This window comes from Amblyomma mixtum, chromosome 8 (genome assembly GCF_055824585.1).
Source record: "Amblyomma mixtum isolate Tamu chromosome 8, ASM5582458v1, whole genome shotgun sequence".
Taxonomy (NCBI): domain Eukaryota; kingdom Metazoa; phylum Arthropoda; class Arachnida; order Ixodida; family Ixodidae; genus Amblyomma; species Amblyomma mixtum.
Window position 1 is genome coordinate 11,626,339 of NC_143019.1, and position 23,582 is coordinate 11,649,920.

General features: G+C 48.8%; 1 protein-coding gene across 3 annotated transcripts in view; it reads left to right on the top strand.

Moving 5' to 3' along the window:
* LOC149331344 (uncharacterized) overlaps positions 1 to 21,554 on the top strand; it is a 107,928-nt gene extending 86,374 nt beyond the window's left edge. Inside the window, exons 1-3 of one of the 3 annotated variants that reach the window (XM_089556479.1) lie at positions 12,357 to 12,672; positions 18,033 to 18,140; positions 20,780 to 21,554. In XM_089556479.1, coding sequence (XP_089412605.1) covers positions 18,041 to 18,140; positions 20,780 to 21,513 — 834 coding nt within the window. In that variant the 5' untranslated portion in view covers positions 12,357 to 12,672; positions 18,033 to 18,040 and the 3' untranslated portion in view covers positions 21,514 to 21,554. Of the gene's footprint in view, positions 1 to 12,356; positions 12,673 to 17,663; positions 17,817 to 18,032; positions 18,141 to 20,779 lie in introns of those variants that run through there. The other 2 variants (XM_089556480.1, XM_089556478.1) reach the window with 2 other exon arrangements.
* The last annotated feature ends 2,028 nt before the right edge of the window (positions 21,555 to 23,582 follow it).

The following is a 23,582-nucleotide window of genomic DNA, read 5'->3' on the forward strand; positions in this document are numbered from 1 at the left end:
ACCGATCCCGCACCATTGTCTCCATGAGTTTTCCCACACAAGAGGTGAGAGAGATGGGGCAGAGGTTATCTGTGTCAACTGGTTTGCCTGTTTTAGGGATGAAAGTGACCAGAGCCGTTTTCCAGTCAATTGGAAGGGGGGTGTCCCCGCGCCAAATTGCATTGATGTAGGCGAGGAGGGACTGGTATGCCAAGTCGGGCAGGTTCGTCAAAAGCTTGACGGTGACCTTATCCCTCCCTGGCGCAGTGCCCCGTTTCATTTTGGCGAGGGCCGCCCGCAGATCATGGAGCTGGAAAGGTTGATCCAGTTCCGTGTTCTCCTTGCCTGCATAAGAGTACGCAGATCCACGGGCCTCTTGGGCTGTACACAGATACTGGTCCCGAAGTTTCTGTCCCAGTTGAGTTGTGTTGCCAGGGAAAGCATGCATGGCTCGCTGCAAATGTTTTTGTGTTTCTGTTCGTGTTTGGGTTGGGTCGATTAGGGCTCGAAAGAGACGCCACGTGTTGCGGCTGGACATTTGTCGCGCGGCCGTGTTACATCTATCCACCCAGTTGGAGTCGGCGAGTTGGGCCGCGTACTCTGCCGCTTTCTGGGTAAGCTCGGTAATTCGAGCTTTAAGCTTTCTGTTATGTTTCTGGCGCCGCCAACGGCGGACGAGGCTGCGACGGGCTTCCCAGAGGTGTAGAAGGTGGTTATCCACTTCCGTGACCGCCTCTGAGAGCTGGATCTGAGTTTCATGCGAGCAAAGGTGTGTCAGCAGCTGTCGGGACCATGCCTGGTATCCTTGCTCCGAAATGGGTGTATTATCAAGTGTGTGAAAATTTTACCTGAATTTCGTCCAATCTGGGATACGGGCTTGTGTTCTGGGACGCTTGAGGGGTCGTGTGCGTAGTGTAGTGTTAAGGATGCAGTGGTCGCTACCGAGGGTCTCCTCGGTGTTGAGCCAGTCTGCGTGTCGTATGTTGCGAGTGAAGGTTAAGTCCGGACACGTATCCCGTGTCACAGAATTCCCTAGCCGTGTTGGGTGGACGGGGTCCGTGTGGAGGGTGAGGCCCAACTTGGACGCAAGTTCCACCAACTTACGTCCGCGCGACTCCTCCTTGCGATACCCCCACAGCTGACTGGGAGCGTTAAAGTCGCCCACAATCAGCAGGGGATCGCGACCCGCAACTCTTAGCGCACGGCTAAAGAGGTCCGAAAAAGTCACTCGCTTAAGTTTGGGAGTGCAGTACACGTTGAGTATATGCAACGGCGGGTCCTTGCAGCGGAGTGGTAGGATAGTCGCCATTACATAAGAATACTCGAGCTGGAGATCGAGATCTAAGTTGGCTGTGTAGGCTTTGTGAACGAGAAGACAAGACGCGGGATACTGTTGGAACGTCGTGTAATTTGAAAGTGTGGCGCCCAGGTCTGGCTCCTGGAGGGCAACCACGGCTGGTAGGGACTCGAAGGTTTCAAGGTAGAGGCGGAAATTGGCCCGCTTAGTGCGGTCTTTAAAGCCTCTACAGTTCCATTGTGTTATTGAAGTGGACACGGCCGAATTGGAGATGGCGGAACTCCTTTTATTAAGGTGTCTCGCCATGATTTAAAATTTTTACGGGGGAGGAGGAGGTATTGGCTGCCCCAGAGCCAGCTACTTGTGCCATCGAGGGGGTGATGAACGGAAGGAGCGGGGCAACTGTCCTCATTGTCCGAATCAATAATGAGACGGTTGAATTTTGAAGGACGGGATACGTCCCTAATGGGCCCCGTCCGACGGAGGAGGCGGGGGTTGTCCAAGATGTGTTTTGAGACCAGTGCGGGGATGGCAGATTTGACCTTGGTCAAGATCTGGTCCATGGCGGTCTCGATCATAGATCGTAATTTAGAGGTTAAGCGTTCCTCCATCGCGGAGATGGCTGTCACGAGGACAGGCGAGATCTCCGCGTCGCTCTCCATTGCGTCCGAGTTCGGTGGGCTCGGAACGGCGGACGCCAATTTTGATTCTAAATTTTGAATTTTGGCGAGCAAAAGCTCATTCTGTGCCCGGAGCACGTCTGTCTGTTTTTTGTATTCCGCATCTAGTGTGGAGGCACTAACTGGGGGGGAGGAGGGATGGGAGGAGGAGGAGGCGATCTCAGCCCAGCTGCTCACCTGTTGTTTGCCGTGTTGAGGCGCTGATGCCCGGGCGCCGGTAGTGCCATTTGTCTTGAGGGCCGGGAAGTGGCCAGTGTCCTTGCCGCTGGGCGGTGGAGGCGGCGTCTTCTTCCCGGGCGCTGACTTAACCGATGATTGCAAAGCCGACGACACTTTGTCGTCGGTGCCGAGAGCACCACGCGGCGTTCCGGCACTGGCACCTGAATTTGGGTGACTTGGCGGCTTGCCAGGTCGCTGGTTTCCTCGGAGCACTGTGCGCTTGGCCTTGGGGCCGGGCACCTTGGGCTGCCGGAATTTTTCCGTGCAGTCTCGGGAGTTGGTAGCGTGGGCTTGTCCACAGACTGCACATGTTGGAGTGCATTGATGAGGTGTCTTGACCCCGTCGACGGTTTTCACCATTTGGCCACAGAGGCCGCACTTTTCGTCCGGGCAGGGGCATGTGTCCGCACGGTGGCCCACAGTGCCGCACAGCACGCAGGCCGGGATGGTTTTTTTGTATGGCCGCACAAGCGTCACCTCTGAATTATAGTGAACATATCGCGGCACCACTTTGCCCGCAAAGGTGAGCGCCGCGACGTCTGATTTTCCAAGCTTGCGGATATCGGCAAGCTCTCCAGCACGCCACTGGATCTTGTTTTGGAGCGACTCACTGGTCTCGTGCTTGCCCACGGTGATGACGCCGCGGCACACGTCGCCAGTGAGTTTCAGCTGCCCGTACATGGAGAGCGAGCCCTTCGATGTTGTAAGTTCGAATTCCCGCAGAAGCTTGTCCGCGACGTGCGGCTCCCGGGTGCCTGCGACGATCAGGTTTTGCTCACCCTCCCCCCTCACCCCTCACCCCTCCCTCGACCATTATCATCAGAAACTTTGGAGGCGGCTGCAAGCACGCACTTTACCCTCCACTTATATACGCTCGCGCTATCACCAAGTCTACACAAACCCCTCCTGTACCCTCACTCGGCTGCTGACCCGAAAGACGCGGGTTCGATCCCGGCCGCGGGGGTCGAATTTCTTTGGAGGAGAAATTCTAGAGGCCCGTGTACTGTGCGATGTCAGTGCACGTTAAAGAACCGCAGGTGGTCGAAATTTCCGGAGCCCTCCACTACGGCGTCTCTCATAGCCTGAGTCGCTTTGGGACGTTAAAACCCCATAAACCAAACCATCCTGTACCCTCTGCAACCACTCTAAAGCCACTCTCGACCATATCCTTTTACTCTGCCTGGCGGATCCTCCCCGCGGGGCCTGGAGCACCTCACCACTTGGGAGGCTTGGGAGACCCTACTGCGTTCTGTCGACCCGGCCAAGCAAACCATCGCCACAGGCCGGGAGGCGACCCTGCTCGGCTGCTCTGACCTGCAGGCCCAACGGGCCTTGGTCACGCGAGACCGGGCGGCGGCCGATGCCACTGGGGTCCCGAACTAGGGATCTCCACCTAGTATTTGTAAGGGCTGGCCCCCTCTGGGTCAGCTCATGCATAACCTCCTGTATTATACCTGTACATAAATGTTTTCCACCACCACCGGGCTGCCAGCGTCATGAGCCTCCGGGACATGAACGCTTGAGTGCAGTGGGGCCGTGCGGGGGCCCACGGACCTGTGTGTCCCAAACTCCCCAGTTGTAAATAAAGTTTTCACCACCACCACCTCCTCTTCTCTACTCACCATCTTTGCGCTCGACACGGAATACAAAATTAGCTGCGGTTTAACTACTGCTGGACCTGGTTAGAGAGCGGATAGAGATAGAGATCGGACAGAGCGGATAGAGAGGATGGGTAGTCGCGAGAGTTTTCTCAACCAAAGAGGGCGCTGGCAGCCCACATCTCTCTCTCACCACCCACAACCACCTTCTCCACCTTTGGGAGGCCCGTCGCAGCCTCACGAAACGATGGAAAAACAGAAACATAACAGACGCCTAAAGAGCCGCATCCTCGAACTCACACAACAGGCAGCGGAATATGCTACTCAGCTAGCCGACACTAACTGGGTGGACCGGTGCAACGCGGCTGCTCGCCAGATGTCTGGCCGCAACACGTGGCGCCTGTTCCGCGCTCTCATCGATCCAATACAAACACGCACGGAAACCCAACGCCAATTACATAGGGCCCTGCACAACTTTACAGGAACGACAAAACAACTAGCGCACACGCTCAGGGATCGCTACCTGTGCACCACTAAGGACCCCCGGCAGGCGGCGTACTCGTATGCAGGCGAAGAGAACACGGAGCTGGACAAGCCGTTCCAGCTCCACGACCTCCGGGCGGCCTTGAGCAAAATGAAGCGGGGCACTGCACCCGGGCGCGACAAGGTTACGGTCAAGCTCTTGGCCAACCTTCCCGACGCAGCCTACGCCGCGCTCCTCAAATACATCAATAGCATTTGGGACGGAGAGACTCCTCTCCCTCTCGATTGGAAATCGGCTCTCGTGACCTTTATTCCGAAAGCCGGCAAACCTATTGATGTGGAGAACCTTCGCCCCATCTCCCTCACGTCTTGTGTCGGCAAGCTGATGGAGACGATGGTGCGCGACAGACTCTCCGATTTTCTAGAAACACAGCACACTTTCGCGGACACCATGTTCGGTTTTCGCCCTCACAAGTCTGCACAGGATATACTTCTGCAGCTTCACCACGACATCTTAGATCCTGTCGAATGTCCCCACAACGACAAGGTGGTCCTGGCCTTGGATCTTAAAGGCGCATTCGACAACGTCAAACACGAAGTAATCCTGGACCACCTCAGTAACACCAACTGTGGCCACAAAACATTCAACTACATAAAACAATTTCTTACAGACCGTCAAGCCTACATACGCATACAAGATGCGGAACACGGGCCATACACCATCGGCTCGAGGGGAACACCTCAAGGCGCGGTCCTGTCTCCCCTCCTCTTCAATTTGGCAATGCTTCATCTTCCCTCCAAATTGTCCTCTTTGCCCGGGATACATCACGCTCTTTATGCGGATGACATTACAATCTGGGCCACGCAAGGTAACCTGGGCCACATGGAATCCTGCCTGCAAGCAGCGGCGACCCTAGTCGACGACTACGCGGCCTACTGCGGACTCCAGTGCGCCCCGTCTAAATCAGAATTTGTGCACATACGTCCCTCCCCTCGGGACACAACTCCGCTTTGCATCAGTCTCCCCTCGGGACCGATCCGGGAGTACAAGGAGATCCGCGTCCTTGGTCTCTTCATACACCACCAACGCAGAGTCGACACCACCCAGCCAAACTTCGCACGGTGGGAGACCAGGTGGGCCGCATGGTCCGCCGGGTCTCCAACAAGTGGGGCGGATTACGAAGCAAGGATGCACTGCGGCTTGCCCATGCTTTCGTAACGAGTAGAATCCTCTACTCAACCCCCTACTTGCACCTGCGCAAACATGATGATGACCAACTGGAGGTCATCCACCGGAAAGTCATCAAGCGGGCTCTCGACCTCCCGGTCACCACGTCCAACCAGCGACTTCTGGCCTTGGGCGTGGTGAACACATTTCGGGAGCTTCGAGAGGCCCACTTAGTGAACCAATACACGCGTCTTGCACAGACCACGTCCGGTCGCCGCCTCTTGGACCGGCTACACATCAAACATGACTACCATATTGAGGAAAGGGAGAGAGTGCCAGCACCCTGGAGACGCGCCCTCCGGGTCTGACCCCTTCCCCGCAACATGTCCAGAGAAGACCATAGCGGTCGTCGCCAGGCGCGCGCGGAAGCGTTGGCGCGATACTATGGTAACCAACAACATGTGTATTACGTGGACGTTGCCGGCCCACACCACGGGGTGTGGTACACGGCCGCAGTCGTACACAACACAAACACAGTCAACGGGCTCACTTTCAAAGCCTACAGCGCAACACACGCGGAGGAGATTGCCATTGCTCTTGCTCTCACTACTCCCAAGTCGAAACACATCATCACCGACTCGCGAGGGGCCTGTCGGAACTACGAGTTGGGTTGGGCTCCCCCGCTTGCCTGGCGCATACTGGAATATAGCTGTCGATCTGAAGATCCAACTCCACGCAACCTGATTTGGGCCCCCGGTCACCAGGGACTCCAGGGAAACGAACAGGCCGATCAGGCCGCCCGCGCACTCTCTCCCCGGGCTATCTCCCTGTCCTTGGAAGGGTACTCCCAATCAGACAATCTGGCCATTACATTCAAACAAATCACCAATTACTACAAGGAGGAGCACCGGCGCTACCCGGCCCCTTGTAAGGGTCTGGGTCGCGCTGACGAGCGCCTCCTCATCAAAATTCTTACTAACACTGTACTGTGCCCGGCGGTGCTTAAACATTTCAATACATCCTTTGATGGCGCGTGCCAGTTCTGTGGGGAGGTGGCTGACACCTTCCACATGGTTTGGGCGTGTCAGTCAAACCCATCTATCCCCCCCAACCCCAACCCCACCAGAGAGGTCTGGGAGGCGGCCCTGCTCGGCTGTCAGGACCTAAAGACCCAAAAGGCCTTGGTTCACCGGACGCGGGCGGCGTTGCTTGCCAATGGGGCCCCGGAATAGGGGCTCCACCTAGTATTGTTAGGGGAAAGGGCCAATAGGGCCCACCCCAATCACCTCTCTGTAAATATTTATTGCGTTATAAATGTTTTTCACCACCACCACCATACCTAAAAGCGTGATTCAGGCGTCCACTGACCCAGAGAGCCAGTTATGCGCACTTCCCTTCCTTAAAATCATCGGAGACTAAAACGTTGTCAACACCAACGCCAAAAAACACACTGAACGCCGACGGACAGCCTATGGCTTCAGTTCCGCGTTTCGGCCAGAACGCTGTCAACGCCAACGCCCGCAGCGCACATCTGTAACTACCGCCACGCAGCTTAAGCACGACAGGTGTCCACTGTCCCAGGGAGGCAGTTATGCGCCTTTCCTCTATTTAAGTCGAAAACCTTTAATGCTCATTGTTGTCGACAGAAGGCTGTCAGCAGAAGCTTGTCGGCAGAAGTGTCCCGCTTTTGACGGGTGTCCACCGAGATATGTGAGACAGTTACAGCGTAATTTCCTTTCCTCATATATATATTCTTTCTTACGCCCCCTCTTTCTTTTTATTGTTTCACTCCCACTTCTTCCCTTCCTCTACAAAGGGATTACGGGTGTCCACCGAGATATGTGAGACGTTACTGCATAATTTCCTTTCCTCAAATGTATCATTTTCTTCATTACGGCCCCTCTTTCTTCTTTTTCTTCCACTTCCTCTCTTCCTGTACAGTGCCGTTCAGGTGTCAACCGAGATGACAGAGAATTACTGCGCCATTTCCTTCCCTCAAAAAGCGTTGCGTTCAAAGGGCAAGACATCGCGCCGAAGAGGTGGTGGCGTTCCGTAGACTCCCTGGCAGCGCTACAACACGCTGTCGCGTTCTGCACCTAAAGGCGAAGCTTAAGCTTCATTAATTAGCAGTTTAGTATTAAGTCCTTAATCAGTGATTAGCCGTTAATTAGTAATTTGTCTTTACTTTGTAATTAGTACTTAATTATGTGTGACGTCACCAGTGCCACAGAGGCAGTCAAAGGGGTGCGGAAAACGCTTCGCCTCTACGCACTTTAGACAGTCAAAGTACCGCCTGAATTTTTGCTCTCAAGGTCATCTGAAGGTGAAATCTCCAGGCACGGTGACCTTGGGCTTCGCCTAGCTAGCGTAGTAACGCTTTCGCTTCAAAAATCCAACGCACACAGTGTCCACCAGTCGGCTCCGTGGTTCAGTCCCTACTAGGGTGCCTCGATGCCGCGCCGCCGGCGCGGCGGGCAGGCATCGAGGCACCCTAGTCCCTACGTGGCACCACCCACACACCGGCAATACTCCTCCTCTGCATCGGCGGTGGCCGTGAATCACTCCCCTAAACATACCCTCACCACTGAGCTCATAGCATGGCACTGCTCGGCGTGATCCGCGCGCTCTTCACCAAGCCGTACCTGCCCATCCTAATCTAGTAAGGGCTCTCCTCGTATTCGATGCCGCCGCCGCCGCCTCCGTTGTTGGTAGCGAAGCATTTTGTTCCACTAACCTCGAAGTAACGGCACGCAGTATTCGTCAGTGCCGGTTTTTTTGCCGTTTTCGACGTATGTCGCCTGTTTTGAACAAACGCGCCACCACTTGAAAATAACGTGGCAGCAAAGCCAGAAAGTCTTCACGCATGAGACGTGACTGTGCCACGGCCCTGTATCGAGAAGTTGACCGGAATGACGAACGGCACAGTCAGGGAACAACAACTGCAAGGTTTATTACGGTCCGTGCATATATAGGGCCGTGGGGAGAAAAGGCGGGGTTAAGAAGAGAGGAGGGAGTGCAGCACGTTGCACATGAGCTGGTGATGACAAACAGGCACCGGCACTTATATGATACAGGCCCGGCTAACGGATGCTGAATGTCCAGCACAAAAGCGACACTAAACTCACTTCTTCACCTGCGCCTGCAGGTGAGGAGCGGCAGGTTATGGCTAAGGAAAATATATAAGTTAATAAGAGAAAGGCCCTCTACTGCATTCAAAAGGGACAAAAATTCTGTGGGAGCACTTTGCTCTAACTAAATTGCAATGAGGTGAAAACCACTTCCGTCTCTGTTGCTGCCCCTACTACTGTGGTGATGATTCATAGGTGACGTCACGCGAATGCGCCGGCCGCTGCACGCTATGACCTTCTGTCCGTACACACTGCTGACACTGTACACAGCAGCGCATTTCACTACAGCATTTTTTTGCTGAGCTGCTGTAAACAAGAGGAAACGTTCATTTTGAAGATTTCCTGTTATTGCGTATTCGGAGTAATCCCCACAGCGGCGTACAGACGATGTGGAAGTGTTGTCGAAATTGTTTACAGAAGCCATTCATTTCATATAGGCAAGGATACGTTTCGCCTGCGGTATGCGTCAACCGCAACGGTAATCAAACGTCTCTGAACTAAGATTCTGAACCTGATATAATGGCCATTAAAACCTGGCTAGCACTGAAATATTGAAAACATACCCAGTGTCCAAAGTTCATCAATGTTGAGACTGTCGAAAGGCAGAAAGTTAGGTGGGTGGTTGAGATTAAGAAGTTTGCGGAGATACCATGGCTGCAGCTGGCAAAGGACAGGGTTAACTGGTGAGACATGGGTGAGGCCTTTGCCCTGCAGTGGGTGTAGTCAGGCTGATGATGATGCTTACAAATAAACCTTGGCAAGAGCAGCTAACTTATTTTCCGGAAAAAAAAATATGTAGGTGTTACTTTTTTATCATGCACCTCGTGATGGAAATCGAGGGACCTAGACCCCTCTCCCGTACTCCTGGTAACGGCATGAATTAGGGTTTTCACTGGCTTCACAGTTCCATCTCTCAGTATTTTCTATGAGTGAGCAATTTGTGCCTTGCTAGTGTTGTTGAGCACATTGTTCTCGCTTTGCTTTTTTCATTCTAATTCTGATGAATTTTCGCAATCGCGCAAACCTATATCGTGCGTTCTCGACCTTGTACATGAAAGCTTCGCTGCCGCAGCAACAGCATCATCTTCATTGTTACCCTTCTGGATGTACATTCTATGATTTCGTTCATTTCTCTATTAATTCCTTGATTTTTTTGCGCATACTGCAGGTTATATAAAAATCTTCATGATTCTGATCACGTCTAGTGCAGGGCAAATGACTCTACTCTATCTAATCAATTGTGTGCGGAGCCAGATAGGGTCACATTAACCCCGTAAACTTCCTTACCTGCCGTCACGGCGGCTCAGTGGTTACGGCGCTCGACTGCTGACCCGAAGGACGGGGGTTCGATCCTGGCCGCGGCGGTCGAATTTCGATGGAGGCGAAATTGTAGAGGCCCGTGTGCTGTGCGATGTGAACCCCAAGGGGTCGAAATTTCCGGAGCCCTTCCCAACGGCGTCCCTTACAGCTTGAGTCGCTTTGTGACGTTAAAACCTTAAAAACCATCGACTTCCGTATCTCATACGCCTACCTGACTCTCCGCTGCCCACTAGAACTCTTGTTTTCTCTTGAATTCCTTTCCGTTATTATCAGATATCACTCCGCGCCGTCGCCGTGGCTCAGTGGTTATGAAGCTCGGCTGCTGGCCCAAAAGACGCGAGTTCGATCTCGGCCGCGGTGGCTGAATTTCGATGGAGGCGAAATTATACACAACCGTATACTTTGCGATATCAGTGCACATTAGAGAACCCCAGGTCGCTGACATTTCCGAAGCCATTCAATAGTGCGCCCCGCATAGCCGGAGTTGCTCTGGAATGTTAAATCCCCCAAACCCAACCAGTTATCACTTCCCGTGTTATAATCAGTTATCTTGCCTTAGCATTGCTTGGGCAGCTGTTATCATTTTAAACTAAGTTCTCAATACCTCGAGTTTGTTCTTTATAATGTTTCTACGTTACACATATAGTTTTTTTTTTTCCTGCGCCAGGGGCAGATTTATGGGCCTGCTTTGAGGAGCCTGTTTGGGGGGCGTTCTATTTGAACTCTACCATTGATTGATTGCTATCGTCAATAAAATAGGGTTAAACATGGTTTTACGATTGTTAAATTTATATCTTGAGGGTCCCTCCCTCACCAATACGCTTTTGCGCAGCGTTGTCTCCAAATAAATTTGAAGTACTTAGTCGCCTCCCTGGTACCGCCTCTTAGAGCGGTACTGGCCAGATACAATTGCTGCGTACCTTCTACTACTACTCTCTCGTAGATTTTGTGAGCAGTTCGGTTTTAGGTTTTATAGGGGTTCAACCTCCCAAAGCGACTCAGGCTATGAGGGATGCCGTACTAAAGGGCTCCGGTAATTTCGACCGCCTGGAGTTTTTTAATGTGCACTGACGTCACAGAGTATACGGGCCCCTAAAATTTCGCATTCATCGAAATTCCACTGCCGCGGCAGGGCTCGAACCCGCGTCTTTTCGAGCCAGCAGCCGAGCGCCATAACCACTACCGCAGCGGCTTTTTTCAGCAGCCACTACCTGCCACAAGTGCATCTATTCCTTCACAACTTTCAATACCTCGTTGCCTATCGTAAGCTGCAGTGCTCTTCCGAAACACTGAATACTACTTTAGATTCCTCCGTATTAACTTTTTAGACCCGTTCTTCTGGATTACCTCTCTACATCCTCGATAATTCTTTGCAATTCGTCTCTTGAGTCAATTAGCGCAGTACGATACCATCAAGAAATCGCTGATCGTAAGGTTTCTCATTAATTTTTATTTCGACCCTTCCCACTCCAGTGCTCTTTACACCTCATGTAAACCCCGCAGTGAATAGTGCTGGAGAGATGGCGTCTTCTATTCTGACACCCTTACTGATTGGGATTTCATCACCAGTCGAATGGAGGACTCTAGCGCTTTGCAGCTGATATAGAGATACTTTCTAGTACCTCAACATATGCCCCTTCTAAACCCTGGTTCCCCTTAGCTGCAATAATAGATGTCATTGACGAAACGAACAGCAAAACCATCAGCTCAAGTTTAAAACACTAAGCTTCAACAACTAACGAGCCATTTTCTTCTGCAGTATTAAAAATAGGGCGCCAATCCCCGTGTCGCCTGAAAACACCTAAGCATGGAAACGTGGCTTTTTCAGTACATAATAATCATTGCGTCTATTAGCGCCAAAATTGCGTACAGTAGGGGACAAAAGTCTCTCGAGAACGTGCTCCTGGAACGACGCCGATAGCTGCGCTATTAGTCGGCGATTGGAGACAACACTTGTGCAAGTGAAAGTCAAAATTTTGTTCTTTCATCTCCACAAATGTAGTCTTCAGCCGCCAATTAATAGCAGAGCTATCGGCTTCGTTTGAAGAGCACGTGGTCCAGAGACTTTTGTCCCCGACTGCACATAAGTGAGAAAAACATGAAATTAGTTCGAAACAGCATAGCTGGAGCATATCGTATAGCGTTTGCCAAAGTGCACATATATGAAACAAGCATATTTCTTCGGCCGCCGAAAGCACATTCGTAACGTGCACAATTTCTTTGTAAACAGAAAAATAATGAACAATTGCTCATGTATTGCAACACACAACTTGTCGGACGTAAGCAGGCAGCTCGCGAAAGTTGACCGCAAGCGCATCTGGCGTTCCGGGAATAAAGCGGCAACTATAGCGGACTCGTTGCTCCCTCGCTCGGCGATACTTTGGCCAAGAGCTCTGGCAACGTCCGTCACCATCCCCTCTCTCTCTCCTCGCTCCTCCTCTCCCTCAGCGCTTTCAACGGCGTCCGTGACGTAGCCGTCCCTTCCTTCTACCTCCGTTTCAGCGGCCGCGTCCTCGCCAACCGCAAACCGTGCCACGCGAGCTCTGCGCGCCAAACACGGCTAGATTGCCGTCGCCGGCGGAAAACCGCGAAGCTGCGTCGTCGCTGGACGTAGACGCGAGCGTGGCCTCGCGTGTGCGACGTCGCAAACAGCGGAGCTTCTTCCATTGGAGACTCACTCGCAAGGCCGCCGCTCGCTGTCCGCCGGCTAAGTCACTGGCGAGACTTGTTTACAAGAGAAAGGGATATCGCGCAGCCAAGCTAGTGGGGATCAGCTGACGCCGAAGTTCCTGATCTACAGGTATGTGCCTCTTCTTTCGACGCGATTATTCTGACGAAAGCGTTTAATTTATAGTTTAGGTTTGGTTTGGTTTATCGGGGTTTAACGTCCCAAAGCGACTCAGGCTATGAGGGACGCCGTAGTGAAGGGCTCCAGAAATTTCGACCACCTGGGGTTCTTTAACGTGCACTGACATCGCACTGCACGGGCCTCTAGGATTTCGCCTCCAAAAAAACTCGACCGCCACGGCCGGGATCGAACCCGCGTCTTTCGGGTCAGCACCCGAGTGCCATTTACTAAGCCACCGGGGCTTAGTTTGAATTATGGGGCTTACCCTCCCGAAGCGACACATAGGTTATGAAGAATCCCTAGTGGACGGCTAGGGATGATTAATTTAGATCACCTTTAGTAATTGAACGTGCGCTGAAGAAGCACAGCTTACGGGTGTTTTTATATTTCACCTGCATCAACATGCAAATGCCCCTGCAGGGTTCGAACCCGAGACCTTGGAATCTGCAGCCGAACGCCAACGCCGGTGACGCACCGCGGGGGAAACTTACAAGCTTCTAGACATGCTATAAACTCTATTCCTGAATTCCTGAGAATATATGTGACGGGAAGAAACTCTGCCGTGTACGGCACCGTGTTATTGTTTTCTTTTTTTTTTTCACTAACGCCACCTAGTGTCAGTGCGTGGAAGAAAATGTTCCAAGGTGCTGACGTGTGACAATGGAACCAGCCTTTCATTACGAAGGCTTGGCTGCGGTTTCTTGTTTTTGTGAAGCAGACAAAGCGATTCTTGAAAACATGGTCCTGACAGGCCGCTCTTCAAATGACAAAAGGGGCGGAATGGAAAAGGAAACCACGCAAAGCAAGATGGTAAGAACGTGACACCGCACGAACGTTCACGCTTGCAAAGCTACTCAGGAAACTAGGCCGCGAGGAAAGAAAGCAAGCGCTTTTCAGTAAAACAGTAAGCTGTTTCTGCGTGCTCGTAAGCACCCTTACATTGACCTCGTCCGTGTTATTTCATGATGGTCTCACGGTCTGCCCAGTTTTCCCCCTTCATATCTGAGAACGAGCTGACGGGGTTCAGAAGAAGCTTATTGTTCTCAGCGCTCCAAGACGTTCGTGAGGACCAGTGAGGGTAATAGCGGTGTTTTGCATCGCAGTGTCTGTGCGAAGAACCGATCCACATGACAAAAGGACCTGGCAGATTCTGATTGCTCAAAATGGCTTAGGCGTGTTCGGTGGCCTCCTTAATTTTACTTCACCCATAAAGCAGGTCGGCTAGCATATCCCTTGCTTGCTTTTTACCTCAAATCATTTTTACGCTTTACTCAAACGAAATCTTCTTGAATTTCTTTTAATGTCAGTTGTCTTGTATAGAGGGTGGGACGTCGTATTTGCCAGCAACCACGCCAGCAGCACGGAGTTTTATCACCCTTATTCTTTATTTTTAGTGCAGATTTCACAATGTAGGGTGTGGACGATTCTATCTCCGGCATCCATAGAGTTCTCTGGTTTCGCGTACTAAATCAAAAGCTCCAGCTTAGGCCGGCTGCATGAAGAAATTTCATCCTCTCAGAGGCTGCTCTTAGTTTGTGTGTCTGTACGGATGAGGAGGGAAGACAGCCTTAACACTGTAGTTGTGAAACTTGCGGATTCCCTTTTATCGGAAAGAACGCAAAAGGCGTGGGGAGATTGGCTTTAGATTACATGCTCGAAGATAGAACATACTGAAAACTTTTTCCTCGCTTCTTCTGATCCTTTAGTCAAGATTTTTCGTCTTTTCATATTATCTCTTAGGACTGCTAGTGAACTCTGGTTGAGTCATACCCGTGATAATCCACTTTCTTGTCTTCTTCCACTCCCCCAGTTCAAAGTAGATGTCCAGAGAAGGATATAATTCAGACCACTCCTCTAAAGTTCCTTCTATATGAGTCAACTCTCTCTCTCTCGCTCTCTTTCGCTGCTACAAATATCGCTCGTCCTTGGTAAGTTCTTGCAGCGGCTGCAGGACGTAGAGTGCGCGGAGGGCAGGCTAACACGCCTTCGCGTCACTTCTGTGTTACAAGAGGACAAACGTCTCTTGACAAAACCCTTGCTCTCCGTCCACTTCTGCGAGTGTGAACTTTTCAGCCTAGAGGAAGAGAAACAGCTCAGTAGTCAGGCTGATCTTTCGTACTTACAACAATCATAATGTCTATCAAAAGGGCAGATCCTGTCTTGGTCACCTTGTCAGATGGATCAACCAACTGTGGACAAGGGCTGTTTCGTTGCCAAACAATATTTACTCTAAAGCTTGTTTTTGCTTCATGATCCCGGTACGAAAATTGGCCTAGCATTCTCGAATCTCAAAATATCTGTTTGTTTTTTTCTTCTTTCACTTCTGCTTTCAATACTTTTTATGCACTGGTTTAAAGGATGTACAGCCTTTGCCAAAAGTAATCAGGCTGCTTGGTTCGCTTCTCATTCGAATAGTAGAGTCCTTACGGCCTCCCTAAAGATCAAAAAGTTCTTTGAAGGTGAGCGCAGGTGTTCTCCTTACCATGCAGAGATTTAGAGCTTGAGGGCTGGCATAATAGCTCTAATATACGACTGAGAAGCAAACTTTACAGCCTGGTTACTTTTGGGAAAGACTGTACATCATAACAGAGACGAAAATAAAAAATGCTAGAAATGCGAAAGTTTACTAGAGCCAAACCGCTTCAGTGGCAGGCATCTTAGGTGACGGAAACATTGCAAAATCCTCAAATCCGGGGACAACGTTTCATTGTAGAAACAGAATTTTAAAGTATGCCCATCTTCCGGGTCTTCAGAAACTAGCGCCATCTGTTAGCGGGAGTTAGCGGGCACCACGTAACACAATGGGAGTATTTTAAAACTAATTATAAGCAAACCACGGAGTCCCGAGGAATTCTGCGCGAACATGGTGAATATAACTTTCGACCCTTCAAACTCGCTGCAATATTTGACCAATAAAATGATTCCCACGCTGAAACAAACCATTTCCGATAGCCTTAGAAAACGGATGTAAAATGTACCGGGCACTCGAAATTCCCGCTGCGATTTTGAGTGTTCAGCGCTGGTCGGCACGTACTGGTAGCCGTGCCAACTAGAACCGTTTTTACACATTTCTTGGACTTGAACAATCCTCAGGAAAGATTCAAGCCACATGCACAATAACCGCGATCTGAAATCCACAGCTGCCGACTGCAGGGAACAAAAGGTTCAACCAAAAGACGCTGAACTTTTTTCCTGCCTTATTCTGTTTCCCAGCAGCCTGTCATCAACGAAACCTGCTTTTTCGTGGAGAACTGGCTGTCAAAGAAACAGTTGTGTGGATTTTAGCTTTGTGCAACACGGCAGTGCATAAGCGTTGTACCGAAGGCAACGCTTCGTGACTTCTTTTGTATGCTGAGAGTCGGTGCAAAAGAAAGTGCTGGTCGTGTATTATGCAAAGCAAGAATAAAGAACCTCCGGTGTCGAAATCCAAAAGTTTAGAACTTTAATGCCCGGAAGAACATGATGCAAAAATTGTACTTCACTTTACGAACGCATTAAGCGTCTTCAATGTTTTATATCAAACACAAAATGGCGTAGTCAGGCATCTCCTAAGCTTACTCCTCGAGTTCTGCCTTTGTCGTCGAACGCGTTCGCCTGCGCGTATAGTAGAGATTTAATTACGTCATTTCCGTCGTCGTTGCACAAATGTTTGGTTGGATATGCGCTGTAAGATTTCTTTTTTGTATGTTGTAAGCACTTCGAAATATTCATTAAACGGCAAAGTTGGCATCTGAAACGGTGCCTCCTTCCAAATGGAGAGCCGTCATACTGTAAAAAAAGAGTGTCCACAAGAGCGGGTACATAGACATAATATTGGCATGGGCACTCGGAAGCTATAGCAGCAACGCCATTCCATCCTCTCCATCCTTCGCTTGTAACTACGCTTAAGCCGTAAATCCAAAGAACAGTTTGTTTAATCGCGCAAGCTTTAAGAAATTTTATTCAGCCTTAAGAAACAGGTTCTGTTCGCACAGCGTCAAGTTCGACAAAAACTAAAGAAAAAACACGTTTCTGGATTGGAAACGCTAACACACGTGCCTAAAACTGTACTCCACTGCCAGGATGCGAAGTAGAAGTTGTGCATTCACATCTTCCATTTTTATAGTATGCGTTCGCCGTAGACAAACACCGCTTTAGCACTTAAACTATCCGGACATTTCCTGTGCTCCTAGCGCCCTAAGAAAGCAGTCATACCACACCCTGCTATATTAGCGGCGTAAGCCACTTTCAGGTCTAAAAGCACCTTTCTGTTACGTGCCATGCTTGTTTATACGGCGATCCGGTTACTGATATGCAAACACTTTCATTAAACCCAAATATTTACAAAACGTGCTGGCACAAGCAAGATAAAGGGTACGCTGACGTAGTAAACTGCAAACCAGCTTGCCTTTGCTCGCCGGTGCATTCCCTCTTTTACAATCTTTCACTGCCTAGGTAGTGCTCTTGTTGCTTGTGCACCTTCTTACTCTGCTGTCCTTGTCATGCAAATTGGCCGACCTACTACGCATTATGTAACAAGGGCCCCTTCTTTTCAACAAAATGGCAATATAAAGCACTCAAATCGCGTTCACCATGCCATGCGACCTGAACGCGTCTTACGTAGGCCCGTGACATCTCCATCTCCAGGCGCCATGCTGCGACTTGTCGGGGCATAACGACGGGACAATGAAACCAACCGAGGGAAAAAAAAACAAGAATGGAGATGTGGAGGATGCACTATTCAAGCCGGGCCACATATAGTCCCCCCCACTTATAAAACTTACGCTGATCGCAGCACGGGACATTAAACCACCACACAACCTTCTCTCCTCTGTCCTACCCTTCGTATGCTTCCTTCCCCCCTCTCTCCCCCTCCCCCCTTCCCCCTCCCCCCGCTTTTATTTAGAGCGAGACGTGGCGTCGGTATATTCTACGCGTAGCGTGCGTGGGGCTCTGTGTACCGAGCTGCATCGCTTCAGCGGTGTGCGTAGCACGTGGCCCGGAACCCCTTCGCCGGCCCTCCTCGCCTGTCCACCGTCCGCACTGCAGAGTAAGCGGAGGAAGAAGCGGCGGTCCACACGTCTCTGCCTCGGCAGCGGAGACCCGCTGAGAAATAGGTGCCCTTGAAAACGCTGCAATATTTCTTCGGAGGCCGCAGTCGCCGACATAAGATTTGGCTTTTTGATTGTGGTCGTGTTTGCAGCAATAAGGATGAAGTTTTTTGCTGGAACAATAGTGCTTGTGTTGTATAGCTGTATTGTCGAACTTATAAAGGTTGCAGCTTAGAGGACGCCATGGTATTTTACTCAACGGTCTCTGTGCTTTGGTTTCAGCAAGTGTCATGGGGCTGCGCACAAAACTGGTGCCCTCGGCTCTCCTGGCGTTTGCGGTACTCGGCCTGACCCAGGCGGCGCAAGATACACCGCAGAAGGATTTGCCAGGTGGGTGCTCAGTTCCATATTGTATGGCGCACGCGCATCCACGAGATGTAATCATAGGAATGAAAGTTATAAAGCACCTTCTGCTAATGTGTGACGTTAAAAATCGGAGTGGTCAGAAACAGTGACAGGTGCGCAGATCGATGTTTATTAAAATGTGATGCTCAATTGAACACGGGAAAAGCGGGCATAAATTTAAAACAGAAGGCTAAACAACGTAAAAAGTTCACAGGTGTACGCTATGGATTGGTTGTGAAGAATGGGGAAGGAAACACTGTTCGCATTGTACTCGAAGGCTATATGCTTTTAGGATGACATGGTGCGTGATTTATTTTTTTTTCCTACGAGACACAGGGGCAGTGAAGTTGATCATTAGCATACTTAATTATCAGCATATATGCTTATTATTGTGCGTTATTCTCGCCTTGCTGTTAGGACTCTGGCCACGTCTACGAAAGATGTTGGTAGTCGCTTGTGTGCATTTTTTGTAGAAGCAAATTTGAATTGTGTGAATCTGAAATACGTAAGTAAGGCATGAAATATTCTATTCGTCACATGTGGACCATACTTTTATATCAGTCATATCTGTGACAGCAAAAAAGACAGCACGACGAAAACAGCCCTATCTTTATAACAAAGCGAAAAACGGCAGCAAACCCTTGATCGCGCTCATACGGGACACAGTTACGTACAGTGTACAATTATGCGGTGATGTGAAGGGAATAAATCTACCGAATAAAAATAAGATTGAAAGTGGCGTCTTCATTCATTCTCTGGAAATTTTTCCCTCTTTCGCTCTTCGATAAGCAAAACCACTCTGGCGCAATTTCTTGTAATTGGCGTTAATAAGACACCGTGGTTTGAAAAAAATGCGTCTGGACACCTGCGGTACGTAGCCTCTAAATCAGTCAGTACGGAATCTTCTTTGACTCTGTACGACGACAACATGCCGCATTGGGCTTTGCGATATAGGTGATTTTATGTGTCCTTCCCTCGCCCGTGCTGATAGATAGGGAACGCACAGGGAAACAGAAGTTATGCCGATGTCTCTCTGAGTATATATGTGGAGAGTCCCTATTTAGAGGGCGACACGTCATTATTTCCTGATCGCAAGTAACGCGTAATATGCTCTATAGTTGTTCTGCTGGCAAGCGCACAAATGCTAATGTATTCCTTTTTCTTCCTGTCGAGAATCCTGGCTGCACCGTTAACTCAACCAACCCTCTCCTGTGAAATCATACAGAGGCTCCTGCTAAGTTGCGTGCATATTTTTGTTGCCACACCTGACGTCGCCTGCAATGTAGGCTTTAAAGCTGCATGCATTTGTGTTTACAAGAGCTGAAAGCATTTAGCGGTGTAATTCCTGTCAAAAATCAACATTGATGTTATTTTTGCGGTGTGCCATGTTTTTTTTTGTGTGTGGGGGCAAAAGGAACTAATGAATAGAAGTTGTCTTAGTGTTTAAGGTGTAATATATAAAAAAACTAAATATTTCAAGCTGTTTAGAAGGTGGGGAGCGCAAAGAAAAAGATTTTACTTCAAAATACGTGTTTTCAAGAATCGTAGTGGAACGGAGCTCAACAAATGCAGTTACACCTTAAGCTGTGAAATAGTCTGGCAGAGAAAGCCGTATTTACTGTACGAGACCAAGACGCAAATTTCCTCGTCAAATACATTTTTGGCGAACTTAATCTGCGCCACTTATCTATGTCATTATCGCATGCACTCGCACAGCCTCACTTTATAGTAAAAACATAACGAGCGTTCTAAATGAAGGAAGCATATGGTCTATTTACTAAGCAAAATATCTGTTTGAAAGCTCTCAAATCTTTGTCGTAACAAATGAAAAGCGAAATGCTCTTGCCCATGCAACTAGTTGGCGTCTGTATTGTCTTTCCTCCCGCTGTGCTTTTTGTTTATCCACTGAGATTTCCGTTCCACTATGTATAACGGTCTTCATTTTAACGAAAATCAAAATGACTTTGGAGAAAAGAACAAACAAAGATTCCCTGAATGAAATTAATTATGTAATTCTGAGGGCAAACAACTAGATTACAACTAGATTACGTTTTCACTCTTCGTTATTCTGAATCACACAATTATAAGATCCCGTTTCGAAGCTGGGAATTCCCTCAGTATGTGTTATCGCATGCTTGCTGCCGTGAATAATGCAAAAACGGGTAGATTTTTTTTGGACGGCCTTGCAAATCAGGTTACCACCAACGCATTATTTCGCCCACTCTTTAGATTTATTTTGCTGAACGGCGCCTTAAGCGCTTACCTCTCCTATTTTAATAGGAACGTGCGGCACTAAATCTATAAGCAGGTAAGTTTATAACGCGTCATTTTCTGTCACGTAAGTGTTTCTGCTCTTAAGGCCACCGACCTTTGTATCCTAATAAAGTAGAACTATATTCAATGCGCAGGTAGAAAAAATCGATGGAAATGTACTTTTTTCTTCAGAGCTGTTATTCGCTTGGCACATGAAATATCAAAATGTTTTCATGTTCGCGGCAGTGTAAGGAAGGACTTCATTCTTGAGTGCAAATCACTTCAGTCTTTTCTCACTTCGTTTTGTGCACCCCTTTAACACGACGAATATATTGACTTTTCTTCTATCTTTTTTTGTGTATCTCTCCCAGATTACTGTTCCAAAGGCGGCGACATCGACTGGTTGGCCATTATGGGGAAAGCTATAGAACTATACCAAAACTACGTGTCAAAGTCGGCGGACTCAGCCTCCCGCTCCCCGTTGGAAGAGCTGCTACAAAGGGGGCTTCAACAGAACGGAGACAGTGCCACACCCAAAAAAGACAGTGTGCCGCCCGCGAGTGCAGACGCCAAGAAGAGCAACGCCAACGCTCAACCTGACATCTCGGCCGCTCTTCTAGGATCCTTGCTCTCGAATCTCGGCAACACTGGCAGCGCCTCCCAGAAGGCCGATGCCGCTAACCCTATGGACAGCCTGAAGACTGTGCTCGAAGGTCTGAGCGCACTCAATGGTAAAGGCTCATCATCAGGAAGTGCGGGGGCAGAGTCTCTCGACCTGTCCAAACTGGCGCCGTTAGTACTTCAAGGACTGCCGTCCTTACTAGGAGCGCAGAGCGGAGGATCTCAACCAAACGTTCTGTCTCTGCTATCATTGCTTATGGGCAGTCAGCAAGGTGGACAAGGAGGACTCGAAAAGATGTTTTCTCAAGCTGTGAAAGCCATCTTCAGCCCCGACAAATCTAGTAAAGATGGCGCTAAAGACGGACTCGAGTCGGCTCTCTCGGGGGCTTTTGAATCTCTTCTCAAGGCTGGCCTTAAGGATGACTCACCTTTCCAGAACACACCAAAGGATACAAAGAAATCGAAATCGAAAACGGAACTTTAACTTAATAAATACATTGTTCTATTTTATTTCAATTTACAGAACTTTCAGTCATAACAACGTGTGACTCACTTTGTGCATGCAAGCCGTTTTTTTTGTTTTAGTTTTGTGTGCAATGTTAGTTCTTAAAGCTACTCGAGAAAGATATGCCCGAACATGCTGCCTGAAGAGCTCTTTTTCTGAGGGGTGTCCTCTGCGACTGATTAAAGAACACTGTAACTCACGTCGCGTTCAAAAAAACTCATTCAGTTGCTGTGGCAAATTTAGTTGCGTTTTTGGCTCTAGTATTTCTTAATTCTGTGTTCATTTAATGATAAAAAAGGGCAGTGCTGCCGATGTTCAAAACTAATCTGAAAACATGCAGCGGGTACATAAAACGCCAAAACATTGAGAGGTTTTGTTTAAAATTGCTATGATTTAGAAATCCCTCAATACTTAGATACCTGAGTACTGTGAATGGCTCCTCGCGTACCTTGGAACTTCCAAAATCTTTTGTAAAGACTAACAGGGTACGTTAGCCTCAGCTGACTTCAAAGCTGACCCTTATGTGATTGTGGTATATGTAGTAGAAAATGTTGCTAAATGAGAAGGTCGTGCTCACGGGAGAGAGACACGCACGTAATCCCGTTCGCACGTGATTACGCAAGAGCGCGTTAAAGGGGTATTAGAGTATCAAATTTTTTTGCGTGTTTTCTTCTTTGTAATGATACGTATGACACTGATATGCGCATGGCATCATGCGGCGTTCGCCTACGAGCGTTAAATAATTTGTAACAAATTTTCTTGTCATCTTTTCCGGCTCCAACAGCCGACCGAGATTTCTGGTGTCAAACGTCACTTTAATTAAACTGATGCATAGGAAAACTACGATGTAATCACTCCTTCAGCGCTGTCATGCCCCACAGCGCTAAGGCTAGCCTGCCTCAAGAGCCCGATTACAACGAGTGAATCTGCAGTGATTACATTGCAGTTTTCTTCGTGTCTCACGTGACCTATATTTATTTATTTAGGACATACTGCAGGCCCAGTGAAGGGCCCTGGCAGGAGGGGCACAATAAACACAATACAAAAAAGCACGAAACAAAAAGTACAAGGCAAGTAAAAAAAATCAATGAACGGCCTGTTCAATGGCATCAATATCAACTGTTGATGATGGTGGTAACGGATTCCACTCGTTAATATTGACTTTTGACGCCATAGCCTTCGCTCTGCAGTTGAAACCTAGGCCAAAACAGGTGAGAGATTAAATTCAGTTGTAAACTATTTAGCGGTCGTAAATGAATACGACATGGCGATCTATGCAGTGTCCTACGCATAATGGCAAAGCAGAAAACTTTTAGCTAAAATTGTGTGCCTCCTTGAAGTGTGTGCGTACCGGAGTACCCCGTTCACCGCCCTCACTCATTCTTTATGACGTCGAGAGTCTGTTCGTTGCTCGGCTCCAAAGCTCCAAGCTGGGGCATACAAGAATAACCCTAACATATCATGGAGTTAAGCTTATATGGTGAGTGGATAAAAACCAGTTTTCTGACAAAACAATCCTGCAGTGCATGCAATCGATGGTGAGTACTCTATGTGAGAGATGCCGTTGCAAAGTACCTTTACTTGTAAAAAATTGTTGCTCTAAGAAGAGTGGGAAAAGTTCTAGAAATTAGTGCTCGAAATATATGTCCAATCTTGTATTATAGTTCTAACATTATAATAACGTTTAGAAGACTAGATTGAAACAGTGTTAGTTTTTGAACGCTAAAATAAGTTTTCGATATATCTTACAACGGGATATGTTAATTTTTAACGTTAGTGCAAAGTTACAGTGGAACATTTAAAATTACTGCAACTTACATAACATTTATACAACACTATTTTAATGTTCGGTGCTGCCTGCAGAGTAAATTCAATACCTGCGGTCATTATGTCCGTACAAGTGTGGAAGTTTTGGTTATTAAGGAAACGCAACTTTAGTGCACATTGGCCACCAAGAAAAAAACGCATAATCTGATCAAAAGCATATTTGATAGTTTGAGAAAATATTAAACCACCCTTTAACCCATCAGTTCTTCACTCTGTTAAGG